This window comes from Cebus imitator, unplaced genomic scaffold, assembly GCF_001604975.1.
Source record: "Cebus imitator isolate Cc_AM_T3 unplaced genomic scaffold, Cebus_imitator-1.0 Scaffold73, whole genome shotgun sequence".
NCBI classification, from domain to species: Eukaryota; Metazoa; Chordata; class Mammalia; order Primates; family Cebidae; genus Cebus; species Cebus imitator.
The window spans coordinates 2057418-2073697 of NW_016107388.1; the positions used below are offsets into that span (position 1 = coordinate 2057418).

Genomic DNA, 16280 nt, shown 5'->3' on the forward strand with positions numbered 1-16280 from the left:
ATGAAAGAGTTAATTTGTCAGTCAGATACAACAATAGTAAACATAACATATATTCATCAAACATCAAAGCCTCCAAATAGATAAAGTAAATATTGACAGAGTTGGAGGGAGAAATTGTTACTCCATAATAATAATTGAAAGGCTTTATACATCACATAAAGGATAGAATTCACAACCAGACAGAAGACCAATAAGGAAATAGAGAACTTGAACAGTACTATTAATTTCAATCTAATCTCTAGCCAGTTATTTTATGAATATAGAGAAACCGACTCTAAAGTATCTGCAGAGAAAGGAAAAAGTCCAAGAATAATCAACACAATATTGAAGGACAAGAACAAAAATATAAGACTTGCATTACCACACTTCAAGACTTTCTATAAAGGTACAGTAATCAAGACAGTGCGGTTTTGGTGAAAAAATAGACAATACATCAATGTAACAGAAGAGAATGACCAGAAATTTACCCACATAAATATATATTTTTAATTTTTTAATTTTTAACTTTTGTAAGTACATAGTAAGTGTATATATTTACGGGGTACATGAAATGTTATGATGCAAACATAAAATGTGAAATAATCATGTCAGAGAGAATAGTGACTCACATAAATATAATTAAATTATCTTGACAAAGAAGCAAGGACAATACAATGAGAAAATAATACACTTTTCAACAAATGGTGATAAAATAACTGGACATCCACAAGCAGAAAGACAAATAATTTTACAGCCTTGACAACTTCTACAAAAAATAATTCAAAATGGATTAATTCAAAATAGATCAGATCTAAATGTAAATGAGTGAATGAAATGAAAATGAAAAACTATACAACTTCTAGAAGGTAACACAGGAGAAAATCAAGATGACCTTGGATTTGAGGATTTTTTTAGATACAACACCAAAGTCACAATTCACAAAAGAAACCACTGATAAGTTAGACTTAAGTGTCAAGAAGGCAAGAAGGCAAACCACAGACCAGAAGAAAATATTTGCAAAAGACATATTCAATAAAGGATGATATGAAAATATACAAATAGCTTTTAAAAATTAACGTATGGTGAAACCCTGTCTCTACTATATATACAAAACATTAGCTGGGCATAGTGGCATGTGCCTGTAGTTCCAACTGTTCAGGAGGCTGAGGCAGGAGAATTGCTTGAACCTGGGAGGCAGAGATTGCAGTAAGCCGATATCACTCCACTAAATTCCAGCTTGGGTGACAGAGTAAGACTCTGTCTGAAAAAAGGAAAAAAAGCCAACTTACACCACACCAAAGAATACATTTGGATAAAGAATAAACGTGTGGATACATCTAAATAAGGAGGTCAAAGATGTCTGCAATGAGAATTACAAACCACTGCTCAAGTAAATCAGAGATGACACAAACAAATGAAAAAACATTCCATGCTCATGGATAGGAAGAGTCAACATCAGTATCTTGGCCATACTGCCTTAAGCAATTTATAGATTCAATGCTATTTCTATTAAACTACCATTGAGATTGGAACCAAACAAGAACACAAACAGCGAAGAACAATCCAAAGTAAAAAATGAAAGTAAAAAAAAATTTTTTTAATTAAAATAAATTTTAAAAAGTGGATTGGCGACTGGCAAGATGGCTGAATAGGTGCAGCTCTGGTCTTATTCTACATCTCATGAAAGCAACACATTAGTTTTTGTCATAAGTGTTTATTCCAGCTAATATGTCATCTACTAATGTGACAGGCTATTAGTTGGGCTCCAAGATAAAACTTCAGCATGATCAATTCAAAATCGCCTTATCACTTCTATTGAAAACAATTCAATAAAACATATAGTTCTTACTGACTGTACACATAAGACAAGATGCTAAAAGCCATTTATTTTATGTATGTTTTAATAATTATTTCATGGATAAAATATTTCTGAAAATTAATTGATAATATTGAATCACAAATATTAACATTTGATAAATATTTTTAATTTACTTTTAAAATATTGGGACATAATACTAACTTGTATGATTGACTTTACCATTTAAAAAAGAACTATTTCTTGATTTGAACGCAGATATTAATTCCATTGACTTACATTGTTTCTTTTTTTCCCTTTAGGCTGTCCTTTGGAGGTATAAGTTTTCTCAGCTTAAAGGTTCTTCAGATGATGGCAAGAGCAAAATCAAATTTTTGTTTCAGAATCCAGATACTAAACAGATTGAAGCAAAGGTAAACCCAAGAAATTCATCACATAAGACCTGTAACCACATTAATGCCATTAAGGAACAAAGGGGAGAAACTTTCAGGGAATCACAGGAGCAAAAACACACATTCTCTGCTTATCTTGAAATATCCCTCATGGCCAGAAGAATAAATTTACTTTAAGATTTTATTGGCAGATTTTCACTTAAAGGCATCATTTAAAATAAATTACACAAAACGAATTGGATTTCTTAATTTTAATTCCTTATAAACTGCATCTGGGTCACACTAAAATAACATCCTGGGAACTAATGCAGTCCTTTGGTGGTTTTTTCCTAAGTAATAATTAAAAATACTTTGTAAAACTCTGACTTTATATTTACATAAATTTATATAGTTATGTTTTATTTATATATTTTTTCATGTATTCAAAATCTGCATTATTTTTATTACTGTAATATAAAATTGACAATAACAATGTTTGCATTAGAATAAATTATAAATGCATTATCTCAGTATGGAGGAAAGGATAAATAACAAATACGAAGTGAAAAAATTATATCTATGAACACGAAAACTCAATATAATTTTTCAACTATGGATTACATTTACCATATTTCTGTTATACCCCCTTCCTTATTAAATTCAGGGATAAGGAGCCTTAGTCTGACATTTAGAACCTTCCAATGAATGTTCCTGGATGATATTCTAGGCAAAGTCTCCTGTAACACTGCTCTATATTCAGATTAGAATTCTCCGTCTTTTAACAAGGTGATTCCTTCTAGACTTATATATCTTCTGCTTTTCTCTTAACTTTTTTCCTTAGCTTTTTGTGTGAGTATCTCTGGAGATGTCCCATTCTTGTCTCTTACTTGTCTTTGGATTCATCTTTTCTGCTCTTCCTAGCTCACAGGTTGTGTAAGGTGGGAACTGTCATCTTTCCTACAGCAGGCTCCTTGCCTGCAGCATTGATGTTCCCAGGGGCTGGCCTCACATTTGTCTCCCATCAGTTTAGACAAATGCCTTGACAACGTCTTCCACTCCCTTTATTCTGCCTGCCTCATCAGTTTTTTCAGCACGTCCTCTTCCCTAAATATAGACCCATCTCTGCACCTGTCCTTTCTCTACCTCTTGCTACTGTTCCTATTCTCTCTCCCCAGGTACCACTGATCAATCATTTACTTTGTGCCAACCGCTTATTCTAACAATATTGAAGAATGCATTACTCTTTTCAAACATTATTTACCTTTCTTTGGGAGGCAGAGGCGGGTGGATCATGAGGTCAGGAGATCGAGACCATCTTGGCCAACATGGTGAAACCCAGTCTCTACTAAAAAATACAAAAATTAGCTGGGCCTGGTGGCGCACACCTGTAGTCCCAGCTACTTGGGAGGCTGAAGGCAGGAGAACTGCTTGAACCTGGGAGGCAGAGGTTGCAGTGAGCCGAGATCGCGCCATTGCACTCCAGCCTGGCATCTGGCAACAGAGTGAGACTCTGTTTCAAAAAAATATATATATATTATTTACCTTTAGCTATTTCTTAATCTTTAAAAGCACAGCACAAATTTTAATACTGGTGAAAGATGCTAATATTGTCAGTTCTGTATTATTCTAGCATTTATTCTGATGTGGAGCCTCAACCACCAGTTGCTGACAGCAGTATAGTATTCAGCTAGTTACTTCAACACTTTTTAATGAGCTAACAAACCCTTCACACAGGAATAAGAGTGATAAATGCAATCTGATGGCTACTAACTGTAGTATTTAGATTTTAATTTAGTGTAGCATGTATTGTGCATGCAATTAATTATACTGGCAACTATACTAGACATTACCTGTCAGCTACTAAATATTACTCATTCTTGTAATTTTTGTGTTTTAAAGCTTTATCTCATAATGTAATTCATTAAGAGCTAACCTAAGAAAAGATACTTGGTTGAGTGCAATTCTCAAATTTATAGGAAGTAATTATGTAGTAATGAAAAAAGTGGTCTGAAAAATAATGAGACTATGACACTTGGTGAGTTGTTGAAATTCTTTAACATCAGGATTTTTCTTTATAAAATAAAAGAAAATAATATCTCTGTGGGTAATACTGAAAATACCCCATAAAATATGAAGACTATTTAAGCTACAAAAATGCTAGTCAATCAGAATCATGGCCAGTCCTACAGAATTGCTTAGTCATACTTGTATCACCTGAACATTACCTCTGCTGACATAAAAACTGTATAAGATCTGAAAGTAGCAATTTACTGACTACGGTGTAACCTCTATAACTACGACTTGTGAGCAGTAAGCTAACATCACAGGAGCAAAGCGATAGTATTGTGGATGTCCTTGTGTGGCCATAAGTTTTCATTTCTCAGGGATAAATGCCTGGGAAAGCAAATTGCACAGTAGAATAGAAAATGTTTCTTTAATTTTAAATAAGATGCCAAATTATATTCTATATTGGCTATAGAAATAGGTAACATTTTACATCCTACCACTAATGTGTAAGAGATCCAGTTTCTCTACATCCCTACCAGTTTGGTGTATTGTCACTTAAAATTTTGGTTCTGTTTATCATAGTCTTAATTTACATTTCCCTCAAGTCTGGTAATGATAAAGAACATTTTACATGCCTATTATCTAGCCATGTATGTTATATCCTCTTGGGTGAGGAGATTTCTCTTCCCATTTCTTGCCCATGTTCTGATAATATTGTTAGATTATTATTCTGTTGGTGCCTTCTCTCTGTTTTGCTGTTAACTATGCTAGAGCCATTCAAAGAACCACATTAATTTCTTATTAATTTCTATATTGGGCTCTGTAATCCTTTCAAAGAATTCTGCTCTTTTAATATTTGCCCATTTTTTAGTAGCTTTGGCTTTTATATTGCTCTCATTTTTAACTTTTTTTGAGATAATATTTTAGAATTGTAATTTGAAATATCCTTTCTAGTATAGGATTTAGTTTTATAATTTCCCTTTTATCACTGCATTTGCTGTATCCCCAAAATTCTGACATCTTGTGTTTCTATTTTCATCAGTTCAATATGTTTTTATTTCCCTTATGTCTTTCTCTTTGACAGATGGATATTTTCCTTTCTTTTCTTAAAACAGACTTTAGTTGTTCAGAGCAGTTTTACGTTCAAAGCAACGTTGAATGGAAGCGACAAAGATTTCCTGTATATAACCTGTCCCTACTCAAGCACAGCCCCTCTGTAGTCAACATCCTCCACCAGAGTGGCACATTAGTTATAGCTGATGAACTAACAGTGACACATCATGATCTCCCCGAGTCCAGTTTCCATTAGGGTTCACTTTGGTGTTGCACATGCTATGGGTTTTGATGTGCATAGGGGCAGGTATTCGCCATTACAGGATCATAGTCATTTCACTACCCTAGACATCTTTTCTGCTCTTTCTATTCACCTCTATTCTCCCCACCCCAAGAAACGACTCATTTTTAAAACTTGCCTCCATAGTATTGCCGTTTTCAAAATGTCGTATACTTGGATCATACAGTAGTTAACCTTTTCATATTGGCTTATTTTACTTAGTGATATGACTTTAAATTGCCTCCATGTCTTTTCATGACTTAATAACTCAGTTCTTTTCAGTGCTAAATGATATTCAGTTTTCGGAATGTACAAAATTTATCGATCCATTCATCTACAGACAGGCCTCATGGTTGCTTCCATGTTTTAGAAGTTATAAACAAAACTGTTCCAAACATCCATATTCAGAATTCTGAGTAGACATAAGTTTTCAACTTTTTTGGGTAATACCATGTGTGTGATTGCTAGATCATATCGTAAAAGTATGTTTAGATTTTACAAACTGCCAAACTATCTTCCAAAGCAATTGTGGAACTTTTGATTTTAATCACCAATGAATGAAAGTTGCTTTTGCTCCATGATGTCACCAGTATCTATTGTTGTCCATGTTCTTGATTTGGACCACTCTAATAGATGTATAGTAGTATCTCATTGTTGTTTGTATTTACTTGATGATATACAATGTGGGGCATATTTTCATATGCTTATTTTCATCTGTATATATTCTTTGGTAGGGTGTCTGTTAAGGTGTCTGGCTCATTTTTAATTGGAATTTTTGTTTTGATATCATTGAGTTTTAACAATTCTTTACATATTTTGATTAGCATCTTTTTTCTGATACGCTGTCTGCAAATATTTGTGTCCAGTTTTTGGTTTGTCGTTTCACACTTTTGAGAATGTCTTTCATAGAGCAGAAAATTTTAATTTAATAAAGTCCAGTTTATCAATTGTTTCTTTCATGGATCATGCGTTTGCCATAGAATCTAAAAAGTCATTGCCAAAGCAAAGGTCATCTAGGCCTTTACTATGTTATCATCTAGGAGTTCTTATATTATTGTGTTTTACAATTGGGGCTGTGTTCCATTTTGAATTATTTTTTTGCAAAGGGTGTAAGATTTCTGTCTCACTTCTTTCTGTTTTTTGTTTCACATGTGGATGTCCAGTTTTCCCAGTATCATTTGTTGAAAAGATCATATTTACTCCATTGTATTTTTTTGCTCCTTGATCAAAGATTAGCCGACTATTTTTGTGGGCCTACTTCTAGGCCTTCTCTTCTGTTCCATTGATCTATTTGTCTTTTTTTTCCCCAACATCGCACTGTCTTAATGACTAGCTTTAGAGTATATGCCTTGAAATTTGGTAGTGTCAATCCTTCAACGTTGATCTTGATTTTCAATATTACATTGGCTATTCTGGATCTTTTGCCACTCTCTATATATTCTAGAATCAATTTGTCAATATCTAAAGTAGCTTGCTGGAATTTTGATTGGAATTTTATGAGATCTGTAGTTCAAGTCTGGAAGAGCTGACATCCAGACAATATTGAATCTTCCTGTCCATGAACATGAAATATATTCCATTTATTTAGTTCTTAGGTTTATCAAAGTCTGATAGTTTCCCTCATATAGATTTTTTTTGTATATTTAGTTAGTTTTATATTGACTTACCTAATATGTGTCTGAGATTGTCTTAGGCTTTTTTATGATCTTAGTAGAAAGTCCTTGGATTTCCCACAATTAATAATGATATCAGCTATTGGTTTGGTAGGTAATATTTATCAAATTGAGGATGTCCCTGATCTACTCCTAGTTTACTGAGAGTTTTTATCATGTAGGAGTGTCAGATGAATTTTCCACATCTATTGATACGGTCATGCGATTTTTCTTCTTTGGCCTGTTGATTTGATGTAATACATTAATTGAATTTCAAGTTTTGAAGAAGGCTTTCATATCAACTATAACAGTGGATTCTTCTGTTTCTCCTTGCAGTACTATCAGTTTTGCCTCACATATGTTTATGCTCTTTTATCAGGTGTACACATGCAAAGGATTGTTATGTTTTTTGGAATAATTTATTTACCATTGTGTAATGTCCCTTTCTTTCCCTGAAAACTTTCCTTGGTGAAGTCTGCTCTGTCTGGAATCCATAAAATTACTAGTGCTTTCTTTAGATTAGGGTTAGCATAACACATTGTTTTCCATGCATTCACTTTTAATCTATTTGTGTTTATAACATTGAAAGTGGATTTCTTTCAGATAACAGAGGCTTTGGTCTTATTTCTTTATCCATTTTGACAATCTTTATCTTTTAATATGCATATTTAAGACCACTGATGTTCAAAATAGCTTTTGAAACAGATGGATGAATATCTACAATATTTTTTATTCTTTTGAATTTATTGCCCTTGTTCTTTATTCTTATTTTAGTTTTCCATGTTTACAGCTTTTGTAATTTTAATTTAACACAATATAATTCCATTCTCTCTCCTTATTAGCACAACAGTTATATATTGTTTTATTTTTATTAGTGGTAGCTCTAGACCTTGTAAAATATGTTTACAGCTAAACCAAGTTCACTTCAAATAACACTACACTGCTTCGTATGATGTATATCTTATAATAACAAAATCCTCCTTATTCCTGCCTCTCATTCCGTGTATTATTGCTGTCATTCATTTTGCTTATACAGAAGCATACACAATCTAATACATTGTTACTATTTTGAATAAACTGTTACCTGTTAGATAAATAACATTTCATTTGTTTCTTTTTTGTTAGAATTTCCATTTTCTGTGTACATTGCCTATTTGTTCTTTCATGTAGTCTACTTTATTTATTAAAGCTTGTGACATATTAATCATAGTTGCTTCAAATGCCTGTTCTAATAAATCCAAAGTCCCTCCCATATCTGCACCTTGTTGTGATGTTTGCCCTATCTCTGTAAACTCTGGTGTCTTTTTTCCTTGTATTATGAACTGCAATGTTTTCTTAATCGTCAGGCATGAGGTACTGAGTAAAAGGAGTTGTTTATAAGCATGCCTTCAGTAATGTTGTGTTAAGGTAGAGGAGAGGAGTGTTCTACAGTTTTTGAGTAGGTCTCAGTCTTTTAGCAAGCCTGTGCCTCTGAACTGTGACTTCACATGTGCTGCTCAGTCACCCCCACTTAAGTGGTACAGGATGGATGGCTGGAGAATGTTGGAGTGGGGTATTTCCCTTTTCCAAGGTGACTTAGGCTCTGATGAAACACCAGCAGGTTAGGCTCGGTTTACCTAGTTTCTCCTGAGGGCAGGCCTTTCTAAGAAGAACATAGTGCCTAAGCTATTTTTAAATGTTTCCCCTCGCCCGACCAGCAGCATACGGAATTTTTCTCCAAAATCCACTATGAGAATCTGGTCAAGTTCTTGGAGGTAAAAATTACAAAAGTGTGGAGACCCTGATGACTGTATTCCCCTAGAGTTCTTATTTCTCAGCCTTGTCCACACGGAGACTCCAGCAAGTGATAACTCAGGTTTCCCCAACTCAGCATGGGTTTCTGCAGAGTTTTTTACTCAGTGATTTCTGTTGCAACAAATCGCGATTCTGGGAATATGACTATCTGTTCCTCCAATTTGGGGAGCAGCGGTTTTCCCCAATGGAGATGAGGAGAGTTGTTGATTTTTCAGTTTGTTTGGCTTTTTCCTTGTTGCTAGGATGGGGTAGCAACTTGTAGGTTCTTACACTTTGAACTGGAAACTGAAGCCCCTGACACTGGGAGTTTTAGAAAGGTGGTGCTTAGTTTCTAAGTATTTGGGGATTTATCTTTCTAGGGTTGATTTTTAGTCTAATTACAGAGAACATAATCTATATGATTTCATTTTTTTCATACTCTATATCATAAGTAATATAAATTTTGATAAGAAAATTGAGGAAGACACAATATACGGAAAGAACCCAGAAATGTATAAATTCTGTTCTGGCATCTCCATTGTTTTATTGGTTGATGTGTCTATTTTAATTAGTATTATACTGTTTTAATTCCTAGCTTTGAAATACAGTTTGAAGTCAGTTAGTGTGTATCTCCAGCTTTGCTCCTTTGGCTCAAGACTGCTTTTATTATTATGTATGTGTGTGTGTGTGTGTGTGTGTGTGTGTGTGTGTGTAGTTTTAAGTTAAAGTTATAAAAGATAATTCTGTGTTCATGTATTGGAAGAATTAATGTTGCTAAAATGTCTATATTAATCCCAAAACATTAATAGATTCATTAAAGTTTTTATTAAAATTTCAATTTTACCTTTTTAGAGATAAGCTAAAATTGATATAGAAACACACACACACACAAACACATACACACAAATAACCACGGCAATCTTAAGCCAAAAGAATAAAACTGGAGATAACACATAACCTGACTTCAAACTGTGTTACAAAGGTATAGAAGTTAAAACAGCAGAATACTGATTAAAAAAAAAAAAAATAGACCCAGTGACCAACGAAACAAAATAGAGAGGCTGGAAAAGAACCTGTGCAATTATGATCAACTGATTTTGACAAAGGCTCCAAGAATACAAATTGGGAGAAGGACAGTTTTTCCATTAACACGGTGACAAGAAAAAGGAATTTTCATGTTCAGAAAAATGAAACTGGGACTTTATCTAACACCATATACAAAAACAACTCAAAATAGATCATATGACTTTTGTCTGGGCAATGATTTTTTGGATTTGCCTCCACAAGCCCAGGCAACAACAACAACTACTACTACAAAAAAAGACAGACAGGATTACATCAAAGTCTAAAGCTTCCACACAGCAAAGGAAATGAACAGGGTGAAGAGGCAACTGATATCAGGGGAGAAATATTTGTAAGCCGTACATGTGATAAGGGGTTAGTCAGCAAAATATATGAGGAATTAAAACCACTTCATAATACAAAACAAATAACCCATTAAAAATGGGCAAAGATCCATTTTAAGACATTTCTCAAAAGAAGATATAATAATGGTCAACATGTGTGAACATGTGAACCTGTGAAGCAATGCTTAACATCGCTTATCAGTAGGAAAATTAGAAGCTCAATGTCACGTCATCTCTATCAAATGGCTATTATCAAAATGGCGACAGATAAGTGTTGACAAAAATGTTAAAAAAAAGGGGAACCCCTGCATACGGTCGGTGGCAATGTAAATTTATATAAGCCATGTTGTAAACTGTAAAGATCTTTCTCTAAAAACTGAAAATAGAACCACCACTGTACATAGAGCCAGCTATCCCATTTCTGGGTATATACACAAATGATTTGAAGTAAGTGTATTGAAGAGATATCTGCAATTCCATATTTATTGCTGCTCTACTCACAATAGCCAACAAATGGAATCCACCTAAATGTTCATCAACTGATAAATAAAGAAAATATGGTCTATTTATATACAATGAAATAATAATCTGCCTTAAAAAAGAAAGACATTATTTTATGGAAGAATCTAGAGGTCATTATGCTAAGTAAACTCAGCCAGACACAGAAAGACAAAGGCTGCATGTTCCCAGTTATATGTAGAATCTAATGCCATGGAAACTTCAGAAAGGAAATAGTATTTACAGAGACTGAAGAATAGGGTGAATGGAGAGATTTTGGTCAAAAGGTACCTAGAGTAAGAGATGATAAGTATCTGAGGGGAATAAATGCCCAAGCTTATTACTAGGCCTTTGCTGTCATGAGTGGGTATGGGACCACTGTTTTACTGTCGCATTTGGCTAAAGAATATCAATTATTTTATAACAGTTTCTGTCTTGCTAGACTGCCCCTCTCAGGGCATGTGGCTAGGAGGAATAGGCTTCTCTTGGGGTTACTGGTCTGCATTCATTGATTTTTCTGGGTTCCCAGCCTCTTCACTATCTTGTTTGGGGAATATGACACAGGGAGGCAAACCCAGAGAGCTCATCATCATGTGTTGCGAGGGTTCTAGGTTCCCTAGATTCTTAGCCTGTCTGCCTCTTCTCTCTCTTTCAGGGTGTCCTTACATTTATTTTATGTATGTTGTCCAGGGTTTGTGATGATACTTAGGAAATGGAATAGGGAAAAGTACAACTATTCGATTAACTTCAATGTAGTAATATGTTTATTTTTAAACAATTAATGCCGTTTTTAAAAGAAAAGTTATTTGACTGATTTGGACTACTCTGATTGTTAGTTTCTCATCCTTGAAAACCCCAATGAATAGTGAAAAAAATCTTTTAAAAGCTGACAGTGGAAGTTTAATTATGATGTGGCCTTTGTTGTAACTGCTGAGTAATCTGGAGGGAGAATTCTTAACATGTAGAGACATCGTTATGTAGGCTTATTTTGGTAAATAATGTTTGCTACAATGCAACACCTAGATTTCACCTTAGTTTTACACAAATATGACTCAATAAGAATAGAATTTATATGAGTAAACAATACTGAAGAATTTACATGGCTTAAGATAATTTAACCCAATTTAATTTTTAAACTGTTATTTCAAGCCTCAGAGGTTAAATATTGAATACCTGTAAACTGCTGCTAGATTATGAGTTGCAATAGATTCTATTGAAGGACAGATTGGAAACCCAGGACTGTTTATTTCAGCGGAGGCCACTGTCATCTGCATAACAAGAAGTTGCTTGTCCCCACACCTCACTTTCAACATTTGTTACCATCCAATAGAACATTTTTTATCCTGAAAATATTAACGTTCATTCGTCAAAGTCACATTTTGTATTTTCTGGTCTGATCCCTCTTTACGAGACTTTAGATAGGTGAGCCAATAGGTAACCGTGAGTGATGTCTAAAAGTGCTGTTACTAACATGGTTTCTTATGGTATTTCAAATTTTTATGTGGCTTTTGATGTAAATTATTTTTGCTTTGCTTATGGCTGATTTGGGAGTAATAATTGAAGACTGTTATTTTCACTTAATTTTATATAGCCTAACAGTGATTTACATGTAAAGCTTTCAAGAGTATTATAAAGAAATGTTTGAGTATATAAGACTTCATTGTGAGACCAGGATTGTTTTAGAGGGATTTAAGATTATAGTTTATGCATATTTCTACAGAAAATAAAACACTATTTTGGGTTAGAAACAAATAATATTTGCCACTTTGATTTCATGTGTCCACATCTCAAATATATTGAAGGCAAGAGAATATACCTATTTATTAACAATTAATGCCCAAAACTGTTGAAGTTGTTTACAGAAGCTTATTGGGAGATTTTACTTATCTACTGGCCATAGGTCCTGCCACGCATCCAAGAATTTCAACCCTATGACAAGTAATTTATGAATCTTTGAAAAATTCTAGGATATAATATATTTAATAAAGTTCTACATTTTAAAATCACATCTTGATATAATTTTGAAGTTATGATTGTCAATAAAAGACCATAACCTGAAATAAGTTATTAATAAGTGAAGAGATTTTATTTCATCCAGGTTAAAAAGAAAATGTGAGCCAGGATGTGAAATCTGGGTCTGAAAATGTGGTTAAATATGGAGGCTGTTGTAACATTTTTTTTTTTTAAATAATCTAATCAGTAGTGAAAATGGTTCAGAATAGGCTCAGATCTTGCCTATGTGATAATAGGGAGATAATTTTAATAAAACATGCTTTAATTTAACAATTTATATACACATTCCCAGGGCAAATACATTGTAACCAGAGCTTATTTAAAGAGAAATATGGTTTCTTTGGGGATTATTTTTGCTTGAGTTGCCATCTGTATTACAACATTAAACATTCTACATAGCGTGGGCCGGGCGCGGTGGCTCAAGCCTGTAATCCCAGCACTTTGGGAGGCCGAGGCCGGTGGATCATGAGGTCAAGAGATCAAGACCATCCTGGTCAACATGGTGAAACCCCGTCTCTACTAAAAGTACAAAACATTAGCTGGGCATGGTGGTGCGTGCCTGTAATCCCAGCTGCTGGGGAGGCTGAGGCAGGAGAATTGCCTGAACCCAGGAGATGGAGGTTGCGGTGAGCCAAGATCACGCCATTGCACTCCAGTCTGGGTAACAAGAGCGAAACTCCGTCTCAAAAAAAACCAAAAAACCAAAAAAACAAAAAAAAAAACATTCTACATAGCACTTAATTCCTTGGTTGTGAGAAAGCATCAGAAATACTGAAGAAAGTCATGTGGGTTTGCCTGGGAATTAGGGGAACTTTGTTTTGTCCTTTTGTTGTTGTTGCTGAGCTATGTAAGAATAATGTCATAACAAAAAAGCCTTTTATACTTTTTTCCTCTGATAGCAAAATTCATAAATTCTCACCTCATGACTCAGAAAGCTTAATAAATTTCCCATCTGTTTTCCAAAGCCTCATTAAGTTCTCAGAACTTCCCTAGTGGAACAAGGGAGTGGCTTCCAATTGAAGCCTTGGGCATATTATAGTTTTTTTTTTTTTTTTTGACACGTTACAAAAGCACATTTTATTGCTACTGAGAACTTCAAAAGGTGTTTTCAGATATGATATTCGTATAGATATACAAATACATGTAGAATTACAAATATATTTTTGTAGTTGTTTATAACTAAACATCCTGAATCAAAATATTTTTCTTTACTAGCTCTAATATTATGTTTATGTATATGTGTTTTTTTCTTAAATTATAATTGGACTTAACATGGCCAAACAATCCCCTGATTTTAAAACATGCTGTATTCTACATGCATTCGTGTAGCTTTATTAATTAAATTTCATAATTCCCCTTATGGAAATAATGTTAAAATATTTTCTAAACTAGTGTACACAGCATATTCATCTAAAGTACTGGATTTGAGATCTGAAAATCACAGTAGTGCGTTTTGTACAGTACACAATAGAAGGTAAAAGAAAACTGCTTTTCTATTCAGTGGAACAGTGCAGAAGTTGGGAAGATTTTTAAATAGAGTTGATAATTGGAGGCTCCTTTGCACCAAACACCTCCTTGCCCCAGGTTACCACCATCTCAGGGACTACGATGCCGTAAGAGAAATTTTCAAATGTATTATTAGTGAAATTCAAGTCAGAAATTGAGGCTTGACTCCCAGTAATACTACTTTCTGAATAATCTCTATAAATCTTCTTTTCTCGTTGTAAATTGTGGATAAAAGCACTTACCTTGCAAGGTTGCTCTAGAGAAAAAAACGTTTCTGTTCAAACATAAGGATTGAATACGTAACACAATTCATGAAACACTTTGGATGCTCAGTTTTTCAAAGATCTCCACTGAAGAATTAGTGATGTGTTGATGTTTGCATTTCAGAAGAGGATGGTCGGTAATCTAAATGAATCTCTGTTTGGCACTTGAGTCTTATAAATAGGTCTTTTAATATTCACAAGGCTGGGTAGGTATCTGGAATCAAGGCTCTCTTTCTGCCTTGTAAATAAAGGATCAGCTTTAATAGTCAATCTGGCTTTTAACAATTTCTGACTCTATCTGGTATCTGGAATCAAAGGTTTTCTAAAATTCCAAGATCCCTTTTCCTCTCATTTCCATCTGTACAAAGCACTGGCTGTTTAGGCTACAGAGAAGACAAACAATGATGAGGCAGAGCATCTGCTTAATAGCACAGGTCCTGCGTAAATTTGTGTTTGGAGTGCTTCATACTGTAAAATAGATGGAGGTAGATAGAAATAAGATAGGGCAAAACAGGAACTCAATTTTGTGCAGGGGTGTATGTGCATAACTTCCATATCAGCTTATTTTATATGAAATTTCTTTTAAACTGATGATTGAATTGAGACCAAGAATGTGTGGTAAAGAAGATATCTGGACAGGATAGTGCTTCTCTCCCCCTTAGAAGAGATTTTAAACTCCTGGGAATCACTAAGGATTCTGAATTATTTTTATTTTCCATTGATATATTTTTTTCTCCTTGCAAATAATTTATTTTTCAAATCTCCTACTTTCTCCATCTGAATAGTGAATTTTTCTACCCATTGTGTTAAGAGTATGGAGCATAATGTTTTTTGGTAGACTATAAAACTTACATTAACATCTTATAGATAAAACAGATATATTAACTGCCTCCAAAATAAGTAGCTGTCAAAGGGAACAAAAGAACATAGAGGTGTCTTGTTATTTCCTTTTTGCCAAAAGTAATCATTTACGAAGAGAATTGTAACTAAATTTTTACTTAAGTGACCCAAGGAAGAACATTTTGAAAATCAGAATTTCAAAGTTGAAGACATTCTGAAAAGCAATTTCCCAGGAAGTAAAGTAACAAAACACAGAGTGTCCTAACCAAGTACTGTCTTACGTTCTCATAATAAGGTAATTGTAGAAAAACACAATCATCATGGAAGCATTTAAGGGTAGAAACAATGAACTGCATTTCAACCAGAAAAGCAGAATTATCCTGAAGCTATACATGTGTCTATTTATAATTATTTGCACAATGGAGTAAGATTAACTGTATAACTATTTAGGTCTCTCTATGTCCCAAGTAAGTTTCAAACTTAACTGCAGCCATCATGCCACCTTAAAATTTATGGCTGCAGGTATCAAGATATTGGTGACATATTTATATTCACCAGACAATTTAACATAAGAACAGTGTAAACATGATATTAGGAGATATAAATGTCTTATTTTCTTTACATTAAAAGAGATGAAGCAAAATGTTATTAAACATTGTTCTACTACATCAAGATCAGAAAAGTTCCTAAAAGATTTTGAAGGAAGAAGTTTGGTAGAGATAGGCAATGTAATAAATTTCTATTTTTATTTGCCAAACTCATTAATGGGGATCAGGAGACAGAGATACATAATGGACCAATAATCCAAATCACAAAGAGTGTA

General features: G+C 33.9%; 1 protein-coding gene across 1 annotated transcript in view; it reads left to right on the forward strand.

Moving 5' to 3' along the window:
• The window catches only part of SNTG1 (syntrophin gamma 1), a 610136-nt gene that overhangs the window by 580344 nt on the left and 13512 nt on the right, over window positions 1-16280 (forward strand). The window contains exon 18 of the mRNA XM_017531764.2: window positions 2098-2208. Coding sequence (XP_017387253.1) covers window positions 2098-2208 — 111 coding nt within the window. The remainder of the gene's footprint in view (window positions 1-2097; window positions 2209-16280) is intronic.